Below are 23,820 nucleotides of genomic sequence, written 5' to 3' on the forward strand. Positions count from 1 at the left end.
CAGAGAAGAGCGTTTGGGGTAGACCGCACACGTGTGAAACGCTTGCAGACCTTTTACTTGCCGCTGTTCCCTAAGCGCTGCACAGAACAGAGACTCACATGGCGCTTACCTCGCTTTAGCTGCTCCGTCTTCTAGCGGTGACCTCGGTACCCAGGCGGCGGCCACAGGCTCCGTGCCAACACCGATGCTGACGTCCTGCCTGAAGGGATTGAGCTTCCTTGGTTTTGGCAATGGGGTGGGCCCTGAAGTCAGCCCACAGGCGCTGAGGTGACCCCATCCCGGAGAGAGGGTCTGTGGACCACCGCACAGACTAACCGTGGAAGTGGGGGTGGGAGAGGAAGGGAGGGAGCCCTCCCCTGGGCAATGTCCCAGTAGAAATAAGGGCCTTTTGAACCAGATTTAAAGTTGGGAATTTATCCGCCCCGACAATTGAAAGCAGAAACTCAAACAGAGTTTTGGACACATATGTTCATAGCAGCAGCATTCACAATGGCCCAAAGGTGGAAGGCGTCCAGATGTCCATCTGTGAATGAAAGGATAAACACAATGTGATCCATGTGTGCAATGGAATATTATTCATCACTGCAAAGGAAGACCATGCAGTGGCACAGGCCTGCAGTCCTAGCCACTCAGGAGGCTGAGGCAAGACGATCACTTAAACTCAGATGTTGGGGGTCAGCCTGTGCAATATAATCAGATCCAGTCTCAAAGGGGGAGAAAAGAAGGTGAGCAGGAAATTCTGACCCATGCTACAAAATGGATGCACCTTGTGGACATTCTGCTGAGTGAAAAAGCCAGTCACAAAAGAGTGAATGCTGTGTGATCCATGTATGCGAAGTACCTAGAATAGTTCACTGATAGAGGCAGAAAGCAGATCAGCGGTTTCCAGGGGCTGGGGAAGGTAGTGCTTAGCGGGGAGCGTCTCAGCTTGGGGCGTGGGGCTAGTTCTGGAGGTGGCTGTGGCCGTGGTGACCTGGCAGTGTGAATGCATAGATGCCACTGATCTGCACACTTAGAAATGGCTATGCTGGTGTGGCGGACGACAACGGGCGGTCAACCTGTAACCCCCAGCTGGACTGAACCAGCGTGGTGCTGGCTGTGGGAGGCCCACCTGAGGGTTGTTGCCAGCAGCATAAGAGGCAGAGCTGGAGGAGAAGTCGAGGGTGCTGGGAGCTGAGGAGAGCTGTTGGGTGCTGTTGGGTGCTGTTGGGTGCTGTAGGGAAGCTGTTGGTTTTCCGGGAGGAGCTTGTCATGCTGGCTTTCCTGATGAATTCAGCTGTTCTCATTGGAGGAGGCGCTCGGGACCTCACTGTTGCTGAGGACGGCTGTGGTACTTTTCGGGGGAGCTCTGGCTCTTACTTTGAGTGTCGCTTCCTGGCTCCAGTGCAGATCCCTCAGCCTGCTCGCACAGATCCTTCATCCCGCTGGCACAGACCCTCTAGATTCCACCATTGATCTTTGGGCCTTCCCAGTGCAGATTTGTGAAACAGGGAGAGACATGAGACATTGTCCCAGGCTCTGGGCCTCCAGCTGGACTCATGGGAGGCATTGTTACAGGCTCTTCAGCTGAACTCATGCAGAGCATTACTGTGGAATCTAGGTCTTTAGTGTGTGGACAGATTTCCTGCACTCTCTTGTATATTGATTCTTTGGGTGACTATTATAAATAATCTTATAAAATATGTGTCTGTATTAAATTGTTCCCCTTGTGAAAACCCCAAAACTATGACAGCTGGTATGGTGGCACACACCTGTAGTTCCAACTCTCTGGGAGGCTGAGGCAGGAGGGTTACAAGTTCAAGACTAGTTGTAGCAACTTAGTGAGACCCTGTGTCAAAATGAAAAAGGGAAAAAGAGGATTGTGGGGGGATGTAGCTTGGTGAAAAGGCCCTGGGTTCAGTCCCCAGTACTGAAAAAAAAAGATTTAAGACGTGAAACTTTATGTTGTGTATTCTCTTCCACAATAACATTTTTAATCTTAAAAAGTTGGGAATTTACAAAGGAAACACCGGATCCCATCCCCAGCACACAGTCCAGAGGAACGAGGTGCTGCTCAATATCAGACCTGAGGCTCGTCCCCACGCTGCCTGCTGCTGGGACCTGCGAGGACCGGAGGGCTCGGCACCCTGCTGGCTGGGGGAGGGGGGGGTCCGCCGTTCCGGGCCTTCACGGAGGAGGGAGGCAGCTCCCTCCTTCGCCATGGTGCGGACCGAACCAGACGATGCTCCCCAGGGTCCTGTGTGTCCCAGGAAGCCGGGAGACGCGGGCTGCGGCTGTGGCTGACCCTCCCGCTTCCGATCACCGGCATGTGGATTGCATGGTGCCCCTTGCACCTCGCCCGTTACTGTCCACTTCGTCCGGGAACAGTAGCCACCCCTCGAAGCTGTGCCTTCTTCCCGGCACTGGGGGTCCCGCAGCGTCTTTCGCCTCTGGCAGCTTCTCATGCAGTGAGGGCTGTGACGCGCGAAAGCCGCTGCACGATGCACAGCGGGGCCCGAAGTGACCCTGCCTCCCCCTGGGCCTTCCCAGCGATGCCCCGAGAGCTCGTGGGGGTGCCAGTGCGTCCTCGAGGCCTCTCCGGCACTTGCTGATTCCCCTTTTTTAACACAAAAAGAGAGCCAGCCTCAGCCTGCTAGCCTCCCCCACGCTGCCGTATCTGGTTATAATTTAATAACTTCCCTGCCTTGTATTTATTTTTAGAGTTTCTTTCTATTTTAGGCCAGTGGAACTGGTTTTCTGTTTACCAGCGTGTATAACGTTTGCTTTTTAAATGAGTTTAAGTGGAAAAACGTGGGCCAATTTAAAGACTGATATTAAGTCAGTATTAGAAGGGGTACCTGGCCTTGGCAGGGGTCACAAAGGGGGGCAGCAGTGGGGTGCAGGTTTGGCAACACCCGAGTGGACACGAGCGGCCCGCAGGATTCCTTGGCCACCTTCACTCTGGTGGCACGAAGCCCTCTGACCCCTCCCGCAAGACAGCAGAGCTGGGGGCTGGGGATTTAGCTCAGTGGCACAGCACCTGCCTGGCAAGTGTGAGGTTATGAGTTCAATTCCCAGTACTAGAAAAAAAAAAGACAGCAGAGCCGCAGCCGAGGACGCTGCACAGGCCCGCACCGTGGCAGACACACTGCACACACGCCGAGAGCCCCACCAGTGTTCACATCTCAGGCTGTGGGGACTGAGGGCCAGTGGCTGTGGTGAGTGACTTCAGGTTACCACAGCGCCGGGACTCGGCATGGAGCGGGGTGTGCGTCTCGCAAAGTGGGACGCGTGGGGGTCACTGACCAGCACGCGGTTCAGGAACGAGGAGGAGAGGGCGGCGTGCAGGGAAGGGCGAGACGCCCGACTCTAAAGGGGACTCACCACCAGGAAGGCCAGCCCTGCCTCGTGGACGTCTTCCTTGAGTGCCTCGCTCTTCTGCTCTCTGAATTGTGCCCTGCAGAGACCTAAACCGGAGGCCCAGAGTTGAACAGGAGTGGACGGGGCCATCGGAGAGCCTCCCTGTGGGTCCCTGGTCCATGCGTGCCATCACGGCTCCCTGCTTCTCCCCCTCCAGGCCCCTGTGGTAGTGGCCACCTTCTGACACACTAGCCATCCCACTTATGCATTACGTTTAGAGCGGTCGTGCTGCCCGCAGAGTGTGGCTCTCGGGGGGCAGGGATCTCCACAGGGCTCCAGAGGGGACCTGAACGCACACCATGGCCGGGGAGGGCCTCTTCCTTTGGCGTGTCCTGTAAGCAGTGCGCAGGCGCCAGGTTTGGGCTCTGTCCCCAGGAGGGTCTCGGGGTGGTGCCACACAGCAGGCTGTGCAGAGGCGGTGTCAGAGGGTTATCTGTGTCTGAGGAGAACGCTTTTAAACCGCGCCTTTGTTGTCGACCTTCTGAGAGAGAAAACAGATGTGCCATTTAACCCCTCCTTGAGCCTGCAGGAGCCCAGCATCCTGGGTCTGAGAGTCCGGTCAAGCTAGGGAGCATCTGGCCTTTGAACCCGGGGGTTCATGGCAGCCTGTGCTCCAGTCTCGGAAGCATCGGCACAGGACCTGCCAGAGTCCTGATTAACAGCTGGAAGGCCGGCTCAGCTTTTTGATGGGCTCAGCACACACGGCCCTGCCATGGAGGTGCAAGTGCTCTTTTCTTTTGCCCCTGGGAGGTCAGAGCCCGCAGTAAGACCCACATCCCCCACCTGGCTGGGGCTTGGGAGATTTTTAAATCTAATGCACTCTGTTTAGGGCCCCACTCAAAGGCATCTCTTTGCTTACGTTAACACCACGTGTGAAGTGCATGGCCCATGCTGTCACTCACAAAGCATTTTCACACCTGCTGCTGGAGCGTTCAGGAAAGACACGGACTTAGCACTAAAGGCTTGTGTCCAGATACAGGCCCTGCCAGGCAGTCTTGGGCAACTTAGCCTCCCTGAACTCTGCTTCCTCATCTGCCGAACCCCGCTTCCTGGAATTGTTAGAAGGCCCGGGTCATGCCGAGGCTCCAAGGGCCAAACCCAGCTCCCGGGCCAGTTCTGTGTGACTTCCACGATGTTCTGGAGCATCTGGATGAAGTATCAACAGTTTAAAACTTTAGGAGTTGTACCTTAAAAACCCACGTTCGGGGTTCCTTACGGTTAAAGTGGGACGCTCTAGCATCTCCACCATCGGGCTGAGTGGCAGCCACGGCCGTCACAGGTGACCCCGGGGGACAGGGCCTTATAAACACTGAGCTCTCGCGGTCCTGTGTGTTGCTCCGGAGAGAAGACACTGTGTCTACGCAGGGTGTGTGATGGAAGCATCCGGCGACTGTCACCACATGAGTGACAAAGCAAATGTGGGGTGTCCATCCACCAAGCCCCGCGAGAAGGAGCGTTCCCACACAGCAGACACAGGGGTACTCTGTGCTAAGGAAACCAGCCAGCCGCCAGAAGACGGACGCCGTGGGATCCCCCTAACAGGAGGCACCCAGCGGGGGCAGGCTCAGAGAAGGCACGGAGAACGGAGGTCCACAGGGCTGGGAGCGGGCAGTTAGGGTGCGAGGGAGCCAGGGCTTCACTCGGGGAAGACGAGGAGCTTCTGGAGATGGACCGTGGCGATGGCTGCGCAGTAACACGAAGGCGCTAACGCCCCGAGCTGTCCAGCTGCAGATGGTGAAGGTGCATGTTAAACGCTGCGTGCCTGGGAGGTAGGGCACAGGGTTTGCTGACGGGCAGCAGATTCCCCTCCTTGCGGCACCCTTGGACACAGCCGGAAGCCCGCAGAGAGCCTTGTTCCTCACCTGTGGCCTCAGGAACCCCAGGCCGGTATCCCGGGGAAGGAGGGCTCCTGGTATTTATCCCGTGTGGACAGGGCAGGCCAAAGGGCTTGGACCTGCACAGCATCTGGCTGCAGAGGAAGGGCCAGATGTTTGAGCTCTTGCTTGTTTATAAAGACGACGTCTGCTCCATCCAGACCCCATGTGTGTACATGATGGCAGGGCCTGCAGGGGGGCCAGCAAGCACGGGGAGGCCTCCCTGGGGAGCTGTTCCCTGCTGTGCGACCTTCAAGGAAGGCGTCAGCTTCTCCTACCTCAGTGTCCTCGGCCGCGAAACATATTGCAACAGTCACCTGACGGGGCTTGGTGTTTCCGAAGCCCTTAGGACCAGGCGTGATATGCGGTCAGCGCTCAGTACGTGTGTGCCGCCAGTTCATCCTGGCCTCTCTGGCTGCCCTTTTTCCCTCTTGCTCCAAGTACCCCCTTCCCAGAGCCAGTAACTGCTCCACCCAACTTCACAGCATCCGTTTGGGAAGGTGGGGGCGGGAATGAAACCCGTATTCAGCCCTGGCTTTTTGAGTAAATAAACGTATTTCCACACATCTGCTGACAAGTGGGGCTTTTGCAAACATCTAAAGTACAGAAATGTTTGTGAATTCTCCCGCAGTGAGAGAAAGAAATCTTTCTTTTGCTTGTACATGACCCAGTCTGTTGTAAAAACCCTCACTGTAACTGAAAGGTGTACAGCTCTCAAAATAGTTGGAATCTTCAAGAAAAAAAGCTCAGCGGCATTGCAAAAGTTCAATTACACTTAAAAAAATTCCCCTTATTTGGCTGTGCATTGAGGCGTGAAATTGCACCTAACCATCCACTTACTTGGCCCTTTGAACAGTCAGCTCTCCACAACATTTGGGCAAGGTACGTGGTGCCAGCCTTCAGCTGGTTCTGCTTTGCTAATTATTCCAAATAAATAGCAAATGCGGCCCTCCTGTCCCCCTCCTCCTCCCTCGGCAGTTGTCTGCCCTTTATAATGTTCACTAATTTTCACACCAATTTTCCTCTTGGCTCCAATTCTGAGGAGAGAACCACGGAGACATTTGTTAATGAAAATTCTGAGAAATTTGATTTGGAAAGCACTCTTTTCATACAGGCCTCTAATTGTTGAAAGGATCTGCCTTCTAATTTGTAGTGAAATTTGTTAAATCCTGGAAGGTTTTGATTGGTTTTTTGTGTATGTGTGTGTGTGTGTGTGTGTGTGTTTTGTTTTGCCATTTCTGTAATGCAGAGTCCAAATTAAGTTAAAAATTTTTCCAGCTCTGAATTTGGCCTGGTTCTGCATTTTCATCAGCTGTTATGGATGGGGGATATTGAATAGCACAACAATAGTAATTTAGGGATTTCAGAGCTGAATGGGAGTGATTTATAGAAACCCGAAGCTCTTACCATAATATTTTGTTAAAAATGTTTCCTCTTATTGTGCCTGATTTAATACAGATTCTTTTCTTTTGTTCTTTATTCCTTTAAACAACTGAAATAAGTTAAATGCATACAGGTTTATCTTAGCCTCCAATGCAAAGATAAAAGGAATCAATATGAAAAGCACCCTGTATGTTATATCAATGGCAGAAGAATGCTGAATTTTCATTACTGAGCAGAGTAAATGCAGCAGCTGCTTTTGTTTAAAGGCTGGGTTGGGCACTGGGTCTGATTGCTGGGAAAAGCCCTCTGACTTAACCTCCGGGAGACTTGGTGTCATCCGTGAAGTGGTGATAATAAAACGGCCAGTAAATTATGGGAAGTGTCTGTCATGCACGGCCACGGCAGAAGTTGCGTATATGGCTGCTTTTGTTATTATTTCCCCTCCCTTCCATTGGGAATCTAAGAAGCCCCCACTAGGTGCTCGTGTTGAGCAGAGGTGCTGATTCAAAACTAGGTCTGCAGCCTTTTGTCCGAGCGCGTGGCTGGGAACCTTTGGGGGCTGCTCCTTCCCGCACCAGAATTGTCCCTCTTTCCCTGACAGCTGCCTTCAGATCCTTTATGAACCGGTTTAGAATTCACTGTGTACACTCTAGAATTTGCACCCCTATTATGCTGAGTAGGAAAACACGCACAACCTCTGTCCTGAGCACTGAGGCCTGGAGAAGTGAGGCAGACGCCCCGGGTTGCCAGCCAGAGGGGCTTCTGGACGGAGGTTATGCGTGTTTGCCTACTCTTCTACCTCCTCCACCAAGTCCCTCTTCTCTGGCGGGTGCTGAGCCTGCCCTTGTCAGGGCTGCCCTCGTGGCAGGAACGGCATGACTGTCCGGAGGTGACAGGAAGACGGCCAGGCCTGCAGCACCACAGCCCCAGAGTCCTTTGGGCCACGAGGCCAAGGGAGGTGACCGGCTGGCGGCGGGGAGGCTGCAGGGGGAACTCGGCTCCTGGGCGGCAGCCAGGCCCCCGGCAGGGCCTTCCAGAAGGCCGGGTCCTGCTGCTAAGCTGCCACGGGCCTTGTTTTGTCCGCAGCCTGTGTTGGAGATTGATGCACTCTGAAGGTGCTGCCTCAGACTTCCCCGTGGGAAGTCCTCTTACTATGGTGCCATCTCCAGCCTGCCTGAAGGGGGATGTCAGTAAACAGGAGGGGAGGGCCCAGGGAGAGCTTAGGCGGCTCCTTCCCACCTTCAAGGGCCGGAAACCTCACGGCAAGCCCCGGGGTGGTTTTTCTTTTCTTATATCCTCGCAGCATAGGACTGGCAAGGCCGTTTATAAAATGTGACAGATAAAAAATTATCCAAGCCGTACTTGGGAGAGGGGTAAAGCAAGAGGAGGAGAGGAGGCCTCCAGCAGTTTGCCGATTTCCATTGGTACAGCAGGTAGTTAGGTAGGGCAGGCATTTGTCCGATTAGATGGCAAAGCGTTTTGGAAGCTACAGCTTTTAAAGGAGTTTATTTATTTACATTTTTTTTTTTTTTTTTTGCGGTGCTAGTGATCAGTCCCAGCGCCCCACATGTGTCAGGCAAGCCCTCCCCACTGAGCTACCTGACTGGACTCCGAAGCCATGGCCAGTGGACACCTTGTACTATTTCACGTTCCATGGCCTCTCCGGAAACCCAAATTGTATTTGCCAGTATGGACTCGCAAGTTGGTAGGGTGATTTTTTTCTGTCTGACAGCATTGCTGGTGGCGTGTGTGTCCGGGGACAGACTCACTGTTCTTCACGGCTGGAGGTCGTGGCCACCTCTGGCTCCATCCAGCTGGAGGTAGAGTCCCCGAGTGCCAGCTCTCCCCTCCTGGACAGTCCTCTGCCTTCATCTTCGCAGAGGACTTTTTCCCACTTTGTTATTTTCCCTTTGGGATAAACAGCTGCGTGCTCTGTCAGTCAGTCTTGGCTGGAGAAAGGTCCTTCTGTATGAGGCCTACTGTAGGTTGTTTATGTGATCATCTCGGGATTCTGTGGAAGGGAAGCTCTCTGGGTTCACGGCCAGGCGGGAGACTGTTGGAAGTGATTAGGCTGAAGCAGAAATAAACACACTGTGAAAGTAATAGCTGAGCCTGTCCTGACAAAGTCAAGCTAAATGCTTTTAGAGATATATTTCTGGGATGGTAAAGTAAGGACCTGCTCACTGTGGAAATCAGAAAAGATACGGGAGGTGAGAACCACACGTTAGATCACCCTAATTCAACATTATATTGAATTTTCTCCTTTTGGCCTCAGTATTGCTTATGTGAGTGTAATACCAGCTTTATAGTTTTTTCCATCCTTGCCATTTCATGAGCGTGTCTCCATGTCATTAAATCATGAAATAAATCTCCCTTGAAATGATCTTTGACCTTTTTTATCTTGGAAAAATTTTAAACATTGCACAAAAGTAAAATAATAGGGACCTCATGTACCAGTCACCCGGTTTCAGCAGTTAGCAAATCATAAACAATCTTCTCTTATCTGTAAACATCTCGGTTCCCACCTATTCACCACCTGGATTATTTGGGAGCAAATTATATCATTTTAATTTTTTGGTAAATATTTTGGTGTAAATATTTAAAACTCAAAGCCACCTTTTAAGACAGGTGTTATGACACATGTCTGTAATCCTAGCGCTTCAGGAAGCTGAGGCAAGAGGACGGCAAATTCAAGCCCAATCTGAGCAAGTTAGCAACATAACAAGATCCTATCTTAAGAGAAAATCAAAGACAGACCTGGGGATATAACTCAGTCCAAAGGCTGTGGGTTCAATCTCTAGTGCCACCAAAAGTAAAAAAAAAAAATGTGTCTTTTAAATACGTCACCAAAATATCATTTATTACACCTAAAATTTTTTAAGACTTAACAACCTCTTAGCATCCACTAATTTGCTAGTTGATATATAGATTCCTCCAGTTAGTGTCTAATTTCTGATTTGAGTCAAACCAGGTTCATTTAGAATGATCAGCTGGTAGGCCTGTGAAGTCTTTTTTTAGCCTACAAGGCTGGCTTCCTTCTTTCTCCTTCTTTGCTGTTTATTTTTAGAGATTGTTTTTCAGTGCTGGTGGTCAAACATGCAAGGCAGGCGCTCTACCGGAGCCGCGTTCCCAGCCTTCCCCGCACTTCAATGCAGAAACCTGGCCGTGTGTCCCGCAGGCTCCACCCTCTGGACTTGGATGACCACAGGGCATCATTCAGTATGTTCCTCTGCTCCTGTTATTTCTCAGTTGGGTGGATTTAGACCCTTGACGAGATGTGGGCTTGGGCTGGGGGCCAGGCCATCCTGTGTGAGGTGGCGGAGACATCTGAAGACCCTTCGGTCCTTCTTGGATGTTATGTAGTGGTCATTAGTGACTGCCGTACTTGTTGTTTTATTAGGGATTTGTCATGTAATGGCACTGTGACCCTTTCACTTGCCTGTTAGCAGGGATACGTGCATAAAAAGAAAGTTCTGCTCAGCAACCGTTTGGTTACCCTCGGTAGAGTTCATTTAGGAACAACTGGACTGACATTTTATTTTTTTCACCCTTTTCTGCCTTTCTCACAATGAGTTTGTTCCCAAGGGGACCGCTGCGTGCTGGTTTTGCATCATTGTGACCTCAGGCATTTGGACAGCTGCTGACGTCAGCTCCTCACCACTGTGCTGAAGCCGCCATCTTCAGCTGGTGGGGGCGTCGTGGTGGCTGTGAGCGCTTTGGACACGACCCTCACAGTTTCTGACGGTGTCTTTGCTTCCACTCGGGCAGCATAATGCTCACTGCGGCCAGGTAATGTGCAAAGAACGGAAGTTTGTCTGACTTACACCTCTGAAGCCGGGGAGCCAAGGTCGTGGTGCCGGTGTCCACCTGCCCACTTCCGGTGTGATGCACCCTGACGCAGTGCGGGCGTCACATGGCTACAGCAAAGGTGCTCGCCGACGTCTCTGTTTCCTGCGAAATAAAACCATTAATTCCATCTTGGAGGCCTTGCCCTCATTACCCCCTCTAGATCCTGATGACCCCCAAGAAGCTGGCCCCCGCACAGAGTTAACACCAACTTTGGAGGTTAAGTTTATAGCACATGAACTTTTGGGGGTCACATTCAAACAGCAGTGAGGCTCATCCCACATATTGCTCTAAGAGGGAAATGGGCCACAACCTGAGCACTGTGGGTCCCTGTTAATACTCATTTTTTTTAGTCATTTTTTTTTCCTACTCCTAGCTGTGGACATAACTGGAAAATTGTTTGCATGTTCATTTTTTTAAGGTAAAAAGTATCCTGGATGGTTGTTCTCTCGTTAAAGTCCAGGCTACAATGATTTTCCTTAACATGATCTTCTGCTATTGTTGAAAGTCCTGCTTCTTAACACCATGAGCTTCATTCCCTTGCATTAGCCCATGATATGCCTACAGCAGCCTCCAAATAAAAGTATCAGCAAGGGGTTGGGGATATAGTTCAGCCACACAGCACCGGCCTCACAAGGGCATGAGTTCGATTCCTGGTACCAACCCCCGCCCCCTGCCAAAAAAAACCAACAAAAATACAAGCAATACTTTCAACAGTATGGTGACTAAACGCCACTTGAGTGCTTCTGTTTGTGCTATTTGGAGGGAGAGGCTTTTAAAATTCTTTTTGGTCATTAAGGGAAACCTATTAAATGAGGACATAATATTCTCCACTGGATATAAAATTTTCTCTGCTTTTTAACGTTAAGACTGTGTTCAGATGTTTGCCCTTAGAAGGAATGCAGTGATGCGTGTTCTTGCCCTGGACTTTTACTTCTGATTAGTCCTGTAGGCCAGGCTTTCAGGAAGGGATGATACTGTTAAGGGTGGTGGACATGAGCATGCCCGGGGCTTTTTCAGGACACGTTATGCATGAAGGGTCTTTATCCCTGCATCTCAAGCAATATTTTTCATCATCATCGATAACAATTAGTGTTCACTGTTACCAAACAAACACGAAAAGGTTTCCTTGTTTGATTTCTGTGCATCTTAAAACTATTTGTCATATGTTTATCAGACAGATGTAGCTCTCTTTTGAGCCTTCTTTGAAATGGGAATGGAGTAGTCTTGGTGTTTTGCTTCTGATTTGTAAGTTTGTTTGTTTTTAATGAGACAAGTCTCACTGTATTCCTCAGGCTGCCCTGCAACTTCTGAGCTCAAGTGATCCTCCTTCCTCAGCCTCCCAAGTAGCTGGGACTTCAGGAGCCCAGCTTGATTTGCAAAATATTTTTAGTGTCTTAAGGAAAATTATCCTTTGTTATATTTTTGCAAATATTTTTCTCATTTTATTTTACTGTCTATTTGACACAGGGTTTCACTGTGCAGTTCTGGCCTTGAACTCACTGTGTAGCTCAGGCTGGCTTCGAACTCACAGCAATCCTCCTGCCTCTGCCTCCTGAGTGCTGGGATTACAGGTGTGCACTGTGACGCCTGGCCTCATTTTGTTCGCATATGTAAAACTTGAAAAAGTTAAACTACTCAAGTTTTTAATGTGTTTCTTTCATTGCTTTTATGCTTGGGAAATCCCATCTGATACCTGTTAAATGTTTATCTAGATTCCTTTTGAGCTTACATAAAGCCTATTTTTCTGCTTTTATTATTTTTTCCACTTTTATTGTTTATGCCTTACAAACAAAAATAATACACATTTGCTATAAAGTTATAAAAACATAGGAAATATATAAAAGGCTTCATTTATTTTTACATTTAACATTCTTTGGGGAGGGGGCAGTGCTGAGAATTAAACCCACAGCCTCACACATGTTAGGCAAGAGCTCCTGCACTGAACTACACCCCAGTCCATAACTTTGTAAAAATCTGTAATCTATTATGGTGTAGAGGCTGAAGAGAAACTCTGATTTGAGGTACTCCTGGAATAGTCATTCCAGGGCTTCTTTCTGAAAAACCTATTTTGCTCCCAAAGAATACATGAAATTATTTGGTGCACAAGTCTTTCTATTTTTCCTTCCCAAATCTGTACCAGCGCCAGTGTGTTCCAAGGTGTGTGATTATGTAATTCTCCTTCATGACTCGAGTTGCTTTCTTGTTATTTTTCCTTTTCAAAAATGTCCTAGCTGTTTGTGTCTGTTTACTCTTCTCAGTACACATGAGCATTATTTTCTGGAGCTCAAGCGTGTGGATGATGTTTTATAGGAGTGGTTTTACATGGAGTTCGGGCTCAGAGCAGGAGGAGCTGTGCGTCTGGGGCTGCTAACCACAGCGCCTGCGTCCACACCGTGGGGATGGTCGCGTGCGGGGTGAGGATGTCTGGGGACGCATCCTCGGGGCAGCTGTGCTGTGGGGAGCAGATTAGGCCACTGGCGCCTTGACCTTAGAGGCGCTCGTGCTGCTCTCTGGGGAGTCTGCTTAGCCCCCTGGAGAGCGAGCGGACTTAAGAGTCTGGCCCACATCTGTGTCTGTGTGGCATCATGCTCCGTATGGAGGCCGAGTAAGAGGAGAATGTAGGGTGACTCCTGAGTCCCCGTTTGGAAAAGTTTCCATCGGGGGTGACGCCTCCGCCATGTCTCTGACTTGGGAACATTCTGTGCTCCTTCAGGTCAGCAGGTGTTACCTCTCATTACATGGGGGACTGGCGTTGCCATCGCGGAGTGACGCGCCCTGCTCACACGGCTGGCAGGTGACAGCCCTGGAATCCCTGTGCTGTTGTGTCACCAAGCTAGGGCTGGTCCTCGCACACTCCGTGCGTGTGGCCCGGCCCTCCCGTCACCGCTCTTTGCCAGTGTCTCTTCCCCCTGACATGGACCACAGGAAGTCTCTTGCAGGCCCTTGCTGTCCTGTGTCATCATATCCTCCAGAAAGATTTGTTGAAGTCCTAGCACCCAGTACCTCAGACGGTGACCTTATTTAGAAATAAGTTAGTTGTGGTGAGGTCATGCTGGGGGCACAGCAGGCCCTTAATCCCTTAATATGACCGGGGTCCTTACTGACTAGAGGAAGACGGTGTGAACACAGATGTGTACAGAGGCAGCACACGTGTGGTGCTAGAAGGCGTGATAGAGCCAGACACCTGCAAGCTAAGACTCGCTGACCACCCTGTGAGCTAGGAGAGGCGAGGGAGGGTTACAGCAGAGCCTCCGAGGGTCAGGGCCCTGCACACACCTTGAGTTTGGACTTCTGGACTCCACAACTATGAGAAAATGAATTTCTGTTATTTGAAGCCGCCTGGTTTCTGGTGGTCCTTCCTGACGGCAACCACGGGAAACGTACATTCAGTAAAGGGTCGGCAAACGGCACTGTCGGTGTGAACTGAGGCATCCGTACCCCAGGAGAGAGCCCTCTTTCATGGGGAGGAGCATGTGGCCGTCTCTGGGGCCTGTGGTTGCCCCATGCATTGGGAGAGAGAGAATTCCAGGTGCTGGCGCCGTGCAGGAAACCAGGCTCCATCCTTGATTCTCAGCAGATGACGTTGGAACTACTCAGTTCCGCAAGAGGTACTGCTTCTCCCCTGCACAGACGGGGGAGCTGAGCCCCATGGACGCTGCGGGCTTCTCCCTCCTCCAGCCACCCCAGGGCGAGCCAGGCGCCTGCCCGAGCTTGTCATGGCTTGGACACTGTGAGGATCCCGCTCTTGGGCATGGTTTTTTTTTCTTTTTAGCTGACCACATGCAACCCATGGGCCTAGGTTATTAGTGCATTTAATGACCGTAAAGAAAGCAGCATTTGTTCACTTTTTGATCTGAGTTGCTTTGTATATATAGGCTTTTCTACATAGAAACTAGTTTGAATGGAGTTCTATAATGAGCGTTTTTACTTCATGTGAGCATTTTTCGAACATTGCCCAGATTTAGTAACCTGGTCCTGGGGATAGGACTGGGAGGGAGAGTTATTTAAAAAGTGTTTATTTGTGATCACTTTTCAGAGCGGTGCTTAAGACTCCAAATGCTGTGCTTGTACACAATTGTTTCTGTGCTCCACCATGCAGAGAGGGAAAGAAGGCTTTCAAAGACAGATAATCACCGCCGCGAGAGTATAACGTGAGAACTCTTCTATGAAATGGCTCATGCATATCTTACACAGCTGCCTACACTATACCCCTTCTCCTACACAGAAGCTCCCAAAAACTCAGGGAGTCTGGATTTTTTCTCTGTTGATATCTCTAGCCTACAATAGCCTGGCTTTGAAGACTTTCTGAAAGGCAGAATGCATAACGATGAGATGTGAGAAGCGGCCGGGACTGAAGCCCTGCTCACGGGTGTGACCCCGAGCACACTGCCGCCCGGCCTGGGCCTGGGATTCTGCGTTCAGACTTGGTGGTGCAGAGGTAGACTGCATGGTCTGCTGCAGTTTGGGTGCTTAAGAATGAACATTGCCATTAACAGAACTGCTCCAAATTCCAGATCCCCGTCCCCAGCCCCAACCCTGACACCAGCAACGTGCACAGAGCAACTGCCCCGGAAACGTCGTCTCCTTGAGATAAGAATAGACGCTCCAGCAACGTTAATGGCTGAAAAATTTAACAAGCGATTAATCCACGTTGTTGAAAAATGTTGAAGTATAGGATACACTGTGTGTGCTGTTTTTCACACACTGTGCTCTGTTCCCCAAAGAAAGCCTCTGCTTTAGGTCTGTCCTGCAGCAGGTATTGTCTGTCTGTCTTTTCCTCTGTGTCACAGCACACGTGGCTCTCTAGCCCTTGTTTTTTTAGTTAACAACATGTCCCAGAGACCTTTGCCCCGTTAGCCCATGAAGAGCTTCCCACTGGTTTTGCAGCTGTCCGGTGAGTTCCTTTGTGCAGGTAGGGCCTGGTCTCTGTAAGCAGACCCCTGCTCACAGCACTGGGGCTGTGTCCGCTCTCACCATTACAAACACTGCCACGGCCTAGATTTATGCACAGCAGCGGTGTCCCTTATCCAGGGTTTTACATCCCGTGCTTTCAGTACCCGAGATCAACCGTGGCCCTAAAAGAGGAAATGAAATAATTCATAAGTTTTAAATCATTTTTATTATGACACACTGTTCCGTTGTTCTATTTTATTAATGTTAATCTGTTACTGTGTCTAATTTATAAGTTAAAGTTTATCATAGGTATGTATATAAGGTGTGCGTCGGTTCTATCTGCGTGTTAGGTGTGCCCTGGGGATCTCGGAGTGTGTGCCCCAGAGACAAGGGGGACTGCATATCCAGCATTTCTTATGCCTGTAAGTACATCCATCTCATTCAGTCCTCATGGAAAGCACGGGTCAGTTAGCATTGCTAATGCTGATGGATGTTGATAATTGCCTATTTTGAAGGAATAATACTTCTTCCTGACCACAGTGTGTTTACAGATATTGGATATAAGCCATTCCCATGGGTGAAAAGAAGTATCTCAGAGAAATTTATCTTGAAGGGCTCTTACGAATCCAGTTGAATATCCTTTCCTCCTTTGTAAATTGTTTAACCATATCTTTTGTTTCTGTTATATTGCTGGTTTTAAGAATTGGCCGGCTCTCTGTGTATTAGGGAAATAAGATCTGCCTGTAAAATGAGTTGAATCTATTTCTTCCATGTGTGTTATTAGTCTTTTCATTTTGCTTATAGTAATTTTGAGAGATGCAGATGTTTTTAATTTTTATCTCATCCATTTCATCAATCTTTTCTCTTATGGATACCAGGTTAGAAAGATCATCACCACTTGAGTTTCCACGAGAATTTTCCCTTGGTTTCTCTTGGCCTGTCTTAGGATCCTCTGTTGACTTTTAAATCTTTACTCTAGTTGGCATCTGTCCTGTGTAAAGTACAAGATATGGATCCAGCTTCATTTTTCCGCGTAGCTGCTTACATTGTTTCAGTTATCTGCTGATTATTTATTAGCTTGTAGTGTCACCTTTCTCATAAATTAAATTCTTATACGTTGTTCTTTCTACTTCTGGATTTTCTGTTTTGTTCCATTGAACTATCTATTCATGGGTCAATGTCCACTTTTAACTCTCCAGAGTTATAATGCATCTTCATATCTAGAAGAATTAATCCTGCCTATTTATTCTTTTCTCCAAGAATTTTCCGGGTTAGTCTTGCATTTTTTACTTTCCTGGTGAACTTTAGAATAGATTTACGTAGTTCATTTTTAAATTTTTTTATTTATATATTTTTTGTTGTCAGGAATTGAACTCATGACCTTGTGCTTGCCAGGTAGGTGCTGTGCCACTAAGTATAGCCCCAGCCCTAGATTTACGTAGTTCAAAGAAACATACTGTTGTTGTGTGGATAATGCTAAATTTCTCGGTTAACATAGAAAGAGTTACTATCTTTTTTATGTTGTTTGTGATGGTGAGTTTTCCTATCCAAGATGATATGTCTCCCTGGTCCAAATCTTCCTTTGCATAGCTTAGAAGATTTAAATTATTTCTCCATGTAGTATAAATTTCTAATTAAATTTATTTCTAGAGATCTTGTAATTGAGATTAGAAGTAGGATCTTTTCTTGCATTGAACTGCATCTTATTTATAACTGACTTTTTAATAGGAAAGCTATGAACTTCTATACTCAATTTTCTGGTACCACTTTTAATTGACATATAAACACTGTACATTTTTAGACGATACCCTGTGTTTCACATGAAGAAAGCACATCGGTCACCTCATACAGCATTTATTTGTGATAAAAACGTTCAAACCCCTTTTTCTAGCTTTTTGAAATATATTGCGCATTACCAGTATCTGTAGTCATGCTCCTGTCCAGTGGAGCACCGGAAATTATTTCTTCTGCGTAGCTGAACTCCGGTAGCCATTGACCAGCCCTCCCCACCCTCCACTGCCACTCCCCCAGCTCCTGGCAGCCTCCGCTCCTCCCTGACTTCCGTGTGATCCGCTCTTTATCTTCCATATGAGGGAGATCCGTGTGCCCGCTTTCTGCGTCTGGCGCATCTCACTCAGCGTCTCTCCCATTCCTTCTGTGTGACTGCAGGTGACAGGATTTCGTTCTTTCTTACTGGAGTAAGTTTTACGCCACATTAATTTGTTACTCCCGCTTCTCTTGGGATTTCTAAGCAAACAGTTCTATACAAGGACCAAGCTTTTATGAGGTAAAATTCCGGCAGTAGAAAATATAGGTAACAATTTTACTAATTGACAAGTGATCTTATGTTTCTAGGGGGATGTTTCTTAAATACTAGTGCTTAAAATGTAAATATTTGGTCGTTAGATTTAAAGTTTTTCTCCCTTGTCTCTCTTTTAATGGAAAAGCTTGCTTTGAAAGCAAGGAAGCTTATTAGAAATTAAAACTTGAGTTCCAATAGGATGTGGTTTGAATAAAATAGGGGTCTACAAATCCCTATACTGTTTGTGCTCAGAATTAACACTTAGAAATATCGTGTCCTCAAAAATAATTCGATGTAGAGAGACAGTAGCAGCTGATCGCCGTGGTGCCCGCCTGCCACCCCAGCACTCTGGAACAGGAGGGGATACTGAGCCCAGCCTGCACCATCTGGCAACTTCGTGAGACCCCGTCTCGGAATGCAAAGGGGCGGGGGGTGTAGCTCACTTCAGAGGCCCCAGGTTCAGTCTCAGTACCACACACACACAAGAAAAGAGCAAGTACCCAGCCAGAGTACTAGGCAGAAGCCTGAACTGAGAGTTTGAGTCCTGACCTCTGCTTCCTCACTGCAGAATAAGCAGTGTACTGGCTACCTAGCAGGGTCGTCGTGGGGCTCAAACAAGGTAACGAGTGGAGAGCACTTATCCCGTTTCGTGGTCCGGTTTGATGTTCCACATGTGGCCGTTACCATTAAAGTGCACTGCCGCAGAGTACACATCTGGCCCCTGTAACCGAGACCCGAGAAGAGTGAACGAGACCGAAGTGTATTTTCCTCCCTGAACACTGGTAAAGCAGCTGAGGGCTCTGGCTTCCCCGGGTTCCTAATGTTCTGCGGTCCTGTCGTTCTGAGCCTGTGGTAACATGGCTTGGTCCCAGATGGCTGCCCCAGCTCCTACCGTGTGCTGGTCGCTCAGCCCGCAGAAAGCAAAACCAGGAACGGGACAGGAGCAAGCACTTGCTCTTCAAGAGCATGTCTGCAAGCCTGCTCGTCTCCCTTGCTCTTGTCCCGTGGACTAAAAGCCAGTCACATGGCCAAACCTAACTGCAAGCACTCTGGGAGGGAAGGCGCACGCCCTCCTAAAGCAGACCGCGGAAAGCAGATGCAGGACCGCTCACAGCGGCAGCCCGACGCCGCGCAGTGGCGCCCTGCGCAGCAAAGCCCGGGCCGAGGATGGCCCACGTGCCTCACGGCGGTCTCCTGCTGGAGCCGAAGAGTTCCCGTCACCCAGGGACAAGGTGGCACCACGGCCCTCCTGAGGCAGCGGTAACAGTGGCGAAACACCTGTGCTCCCATCGTAGCGGAGTGCAGCCCGTGCAGGTGCAGACGGTGTGGTGCTTGGTAGTGGTGGTGGACGACCCTGGTGTCGGTGCGTGTCCTGACTGTTCTCAGCTCTTCAGTAATTGTGCCACAGTGTGCACCTTCTACTTGTGAAAATCAGTGGACGGCCAAGCCATGCCGCGTCACGGGGCAGCAGCCTTCGCCGTCTCATGTTTGCCGTGACTCTTGACCACATCCGGGGAGCACACAGAGTGGCTGCCTTAGGCCAGGCAGCTTTGGTGAGTCACGGCGGTGAAACTGCCTGAAATGCCCTGCTGTTCAGCAAGGAGTTGCTATACGTAAAAACGACACTTCCCACACGCCACCCACGGCTGCCGTCTCGGCTCTGCTTGTGACCCGCTAGGACCATGATGGCGAACCCCTTAGAGGAGCGCCCAAGCGGCAACTCAGAGCCCACTTGTTTATCGCAAAGTGCCAACGTTGCAATTAAGCCTGAATACTGAGGTTTTATTTTAGAAGAAACAACTCATACATTAACATCTTTTGTTTAAAAAGAAAAACAAACAACACACGTGCCACGGGTTTGCCACCAATGCAGCGTGGTGTGCCAGGGTCTGGTCTTATGTCTCCCCTTATGGCAGGGCTGGGAGGGTGTGTGATGACCACGTCCAGGCCAGCTGGGCTCAGCCTCCAGGCTGCCATTCCCCGCTGAGTGGCTCGTACAGCGATGAGCTAGGGCCTGGAGCCGGCTATCTGAAACGTGCTGCAGTGGGGAATGCTCTTGACGGAGGTCGGAACTTGGTCATCCGGGCCGGGTATGCACAGGTTCTCACAAATGTTTGTTGATGACTATCAGATCAAGGTGGATGGAGGATTGCTTTGGACACAGTCAGCAAAGCTCGTTCCAGTCACTGCTTACTAGGGCTGGAGAAGACCATATGGAGATGCTCTGGCATCCAGAGTGGCGCAGAGGATGTTTTATGTACAGTCTTTCTAGAAACGTAAGGAGATTAGACAACAAAAGCTGGCCTGTCTCTCAGGCCACTCCTCTAATTAGGAAAAATAGTAAGTAAAAAGGTTGGAGGGGGAGCGTGCTGGACGGCATCTTTTGAGTTTAAAAGCTGTGTTTAGGCCGGGACAGCTCTGCCTTTAATTATCCTGTCTGAGTTGACTTTAATGAGCATTACTTTTAATGCCTCCTTTTCAGGGAGGAGAAAAAGTGCCTTTTGCATCTGAGCATAGAAAACAGCTTTACTCACAAGCTTGAGAGGCAAGGCTGTCTCTGGTTTGAAGAGACCTGAGCCGAGAACCTTGTGCCGGGGCCAGGCGGAGAGCAGAGGCACAGCTGCCATCAGGGATCGCGGGGGCGGGCTGGCCGGGCCTCCTCGCCAGGGCCGGCCATCCCGAAGGGCAGCGCGTAGGAAGGCCGTGCCAGGAGCAGGGCTGGCGGCGGCTCGGGCTCCGGAGGGTCCACGCAGGCTGCCGTAGCAAGACTCCCGGGCCTGGGCACTCTAGAAATAGCACAACTTTCTCGCACCGAGACTGCCTGCTGCCTTTCCACCTCTGCAAACAGCAGCGCAATGGACGTTGGCGCGTGCGTGATGTTTCAGTATTTTCAACTTTCTTTTTTGGCCCAGATTTACAAGATCAAAGAGAATGAAGGCTGATATTGAAAAATCTGTGTTCAGATATTTTATGCCAAGTTATGATGCCATCAGCAATGTTTAAAAATGCCAGTTTCAGCCAGGCATGGTGTCACGCCTGTAATTCCAGCACTCCAAGAGGCTGAGGCAGGAGGGGGGAAGTTTCTAGCCTGGGAGACTTACTGACTTAGTAAGACCCTGTCTCAAAAAATTTTAAAAAGGGCTGAGATTATAGCTCAGTGTGAAGGCCCTGGGTTTAATGCCCAGCACCATGCACGCATGCATGTACACAGACACACACACGCATGCACACACACGTGCACACATACACACACACGCGCGCACACACACACACACACACACACGCACAGGCACACATACACAGCATTCGGTATCGTGAGTTTTCTAAAGTTTTTCCTGGTTTGAAAAGGTGAAAATGATACATGGAAAAAATGTTTTCTTTTTACTGGAAAAAAAGTAACACATGCTTTTATAAAGTTTAGAGAAACTGAAGGAAAATGAAAATCAACCATAATCTTCCCCTCAGTGCTTGATAAACACTGGTAACATTGTGGTCTCTGTCTAGTTTGAATGTTTAAAAATGGTTATGTATGATTTCTTTTTATTTCATTTTTTTCTTTTTCTTTCTTTTTTTAACCGAATAAACTATTTTTTTCACTTAACTGTTTTAGCTGTGTGGATATCTTGTTAGGATAGTAAATGCTCTTTTCACAGAATTCCCCATATTTGAAAAATAGATTATTTTCTGTTTTTCTACTATCTTAAATTATGTTTCTACTATCTTAAATTATGTTTACAACTATACCTTTGCACATTTTAAAATATGTGTTATAACACCCTCTGACACTGGGTGCTCCTTATAATGTTTAAACAGCTATGTGTTGGTTAGTTTTTAGGTAAAAGTTTAATTTGAATTAATGTAATTAAAGAGGTAGAAGCCTTTTTTGTATCCTTGTTGGAGAATTGTATTTCTTCCTTTGCTAAATGTTTGTTGTAACTTTTTTCATTTTTCCTTTGGACATTTTAACTCTTTCCTAGTAATAAGGAAACTACTTCAACATATCAAAGATATTAATCTTTTGTCAGATGACAAAATATGTTCTTAATTTGTTGGTTGTTTTCAGTTTTGCTTAATCTTTTTTAAACATTTGAAATCTTTTCCTTTATGTCATTTCTTCCTAGGAAGGTTTTCTGCCCTCAAAATGCCATGAATATTTTTTTCTAGTGCTTCTAAGATTTAATTTTTTGCACTTAAATATTTAAACTCCCTGTGCTCTACCTTTCCTAATAGTCAGTGTAGTCAATGTGAATAGGTAACAAGTAGCTCACAATGTCATGAATGTTAAAGACGTCATAGAGATGACTGGTGGGCTACCTTAGATGTCAGCTCTCTTCAAATTAGTACATACAATTAGTATGCTTTCCACCAGAATCTTGATATTTTGGGAATTTGATCAAATGATTCCAAATGTCATCTAAGAGAATAAACACAATAGCAGACAAGAAAATTTTAGAAGGGACTTATAATATTAGATATTAAAATATATTATGAAGTTATAATAGTGAAAATGAAAACAGGTTGTTACCAGTACAGGAACAAACAAAGCAATGGAACAATAGAAGTTTCTGAAACAGACTCAGGTATAAAAAATAATTTAGTACACACACTCTGGTTTCAATTCTAGACACTAAAACTTATAAATGGTGGTAACTTACAGTTTGGAGGTGTAGCTCTGTGATACAGTATGTATTTAGCTGGCACAAGACTCAATCCCCAGCACCAGTGATAAAAGCAACAACAATAATTTAGTACATCATGTCATTACAGTGAAATATTTCAGGTCAGTGGGGAAATGAAGCATGAAGTTGACTACTTAACGTTAGGAGTTATATTTACAAGTTTTGTAACCCTGTGCACCATCCTTGTAATTCTAGAATATTATTTAGACCTCATGTACTCTATATGATGCTTAGATTGAATTTGCTAACTTTTCTCTAGAACATTAGGTACCAGCACCAGGCTCGCTGTATTCATTCTAAGAAACAAATAGCAAATAGCGTTTATGAAACACACATCATGTGCCAGGGGCTTGGCTGAGTCCTGTGCACACCTGATCTCCTTTAATCCTCACAGAAGGTAGGTACTGCATTGCCTTTTACATTTGGAATCTGTTATGCTTAGGATGCTAAATGCCCCCCCAGGAAGGCCTGTATGTTGAAGATTTGGTCGCTGACGGCTTTGGGAAGGAGATTAGATCTCGAGGGCTCTGACCTCATCGCAGTCTGGTGGCATTGTTGGAATGTGATAGAAACAGGGACCTGGTCGAGGGTCATGAGGGTGTGGTCCGAGAGTCAGTCGCTCCCTGACCCCCTCCTTTCTGGCCCTCTCGTACTCGCCACTTCCTGGCTGCCAGGAGACGAGCAACTTTCCTCTGCTCAAAGCTTTTCCTTCCTTCCACCGAGAAGACTTTGCCTCACCACAGGCTAAGAGTAATGGAGCCAACCATGGACTGAAACCTCTGAAACCGTGATCCAGAATGAATCTTTCTTCACGTTGTCTATGTCCAGTATTTTGTCACAGTAACAGAAAGCTGACTGATACAGAACCTGAAGCAGAAAGTGCTCAGAAGACCTTTCCTTAAGTCTTGCCACCGAACTATATACCACTGAACCATACCATCTCACCACCTCACGTCATTTTTCTTTCATTTTGAAGATAAGAGACACAGAGGACAAATCTCATGTGTAGTCACACATATTCAGGGTGGAAGTTTCAGGAGAGAACAACTATGAAAGAAATGATCATCAGAGTTCACCAAGTTATAATAAGATCTAAAGGTCTCATGGAATACCTAGTAAGATTAAGAATGAGACCTCCCTAGATATTTGTGGAATTTGCTGACATTTTTATACCATAATATATTTTTATAAGTGGTCATATCAGTTCTAAAACCAGAGACTGCATAACTTCCATTATCTGGCCATTAGGCTATCCAGATACAAATAAATAATAAAAGCTCAAGTGTAAAGTCAAATCCAGTAATTAAAAAAGTAAGTGCCCTGTTAAAAATAAAACTTTTGGGTACAAAAGGAAATAAAAGCTTCAATTTCAGGGAAATAAAAAGTATATTTTGGCAAACGCAGTTAAGAATACATAGAACAGCTGAGCATGGTGGTGCAC

At 48.0% G+C, this 23,820-nt stretch overlaps 2 protein-coding genes across 2 annotated transcripts in view; one reads left to right on the plus strand and one right to left on the minus strand.

The window, feature by feature from the left end:
* The window catches only part of Col23a1 (collagen, type XXIII, alpha 1), a 262,912-nt gene that overhangs the window by 74,825 nt on the left and 164,267 nt on the right, over positions 1–23,820 (plus strand). The window lies entirely within an intron of this gene.
* LOC106147306 lies at positions 1,939–5,693 on the minus strand. Its single transcript, XM_013508005.1, has 2 exons — positions 3,364–5,693; positions 1,939–2,596 (listed from the first exon to the last, which is right to left on the minus strand). Exons 1-2 carry the CDS (start codon positions 3,593–3,595, stop codon positions 1,995–1,997), a joined length of 834 nt encoding a protein of 277 aa, XP_013363459.1. The 5' UTR covers positions 3,596–5,693; the 3' UTR covers positions 1,939–1,994.

The sequence above is a fragment of the Chinchilla lanigera genome, unplaced genomic scaffold, assembly GCF_000276665.1.
Source record: "Chinchilla lanigera isolate Chin_1 unplaced genomic scaffold, ChiLan1.0 scaffold00007, whole genome shotgun sequence".
Lineage (NCBI taxonomy): Eukaryota > Metazoa > Chordata > Mammalia > Rodentia > Chinchillidae > Chinchilla > Chinchilla lanigera.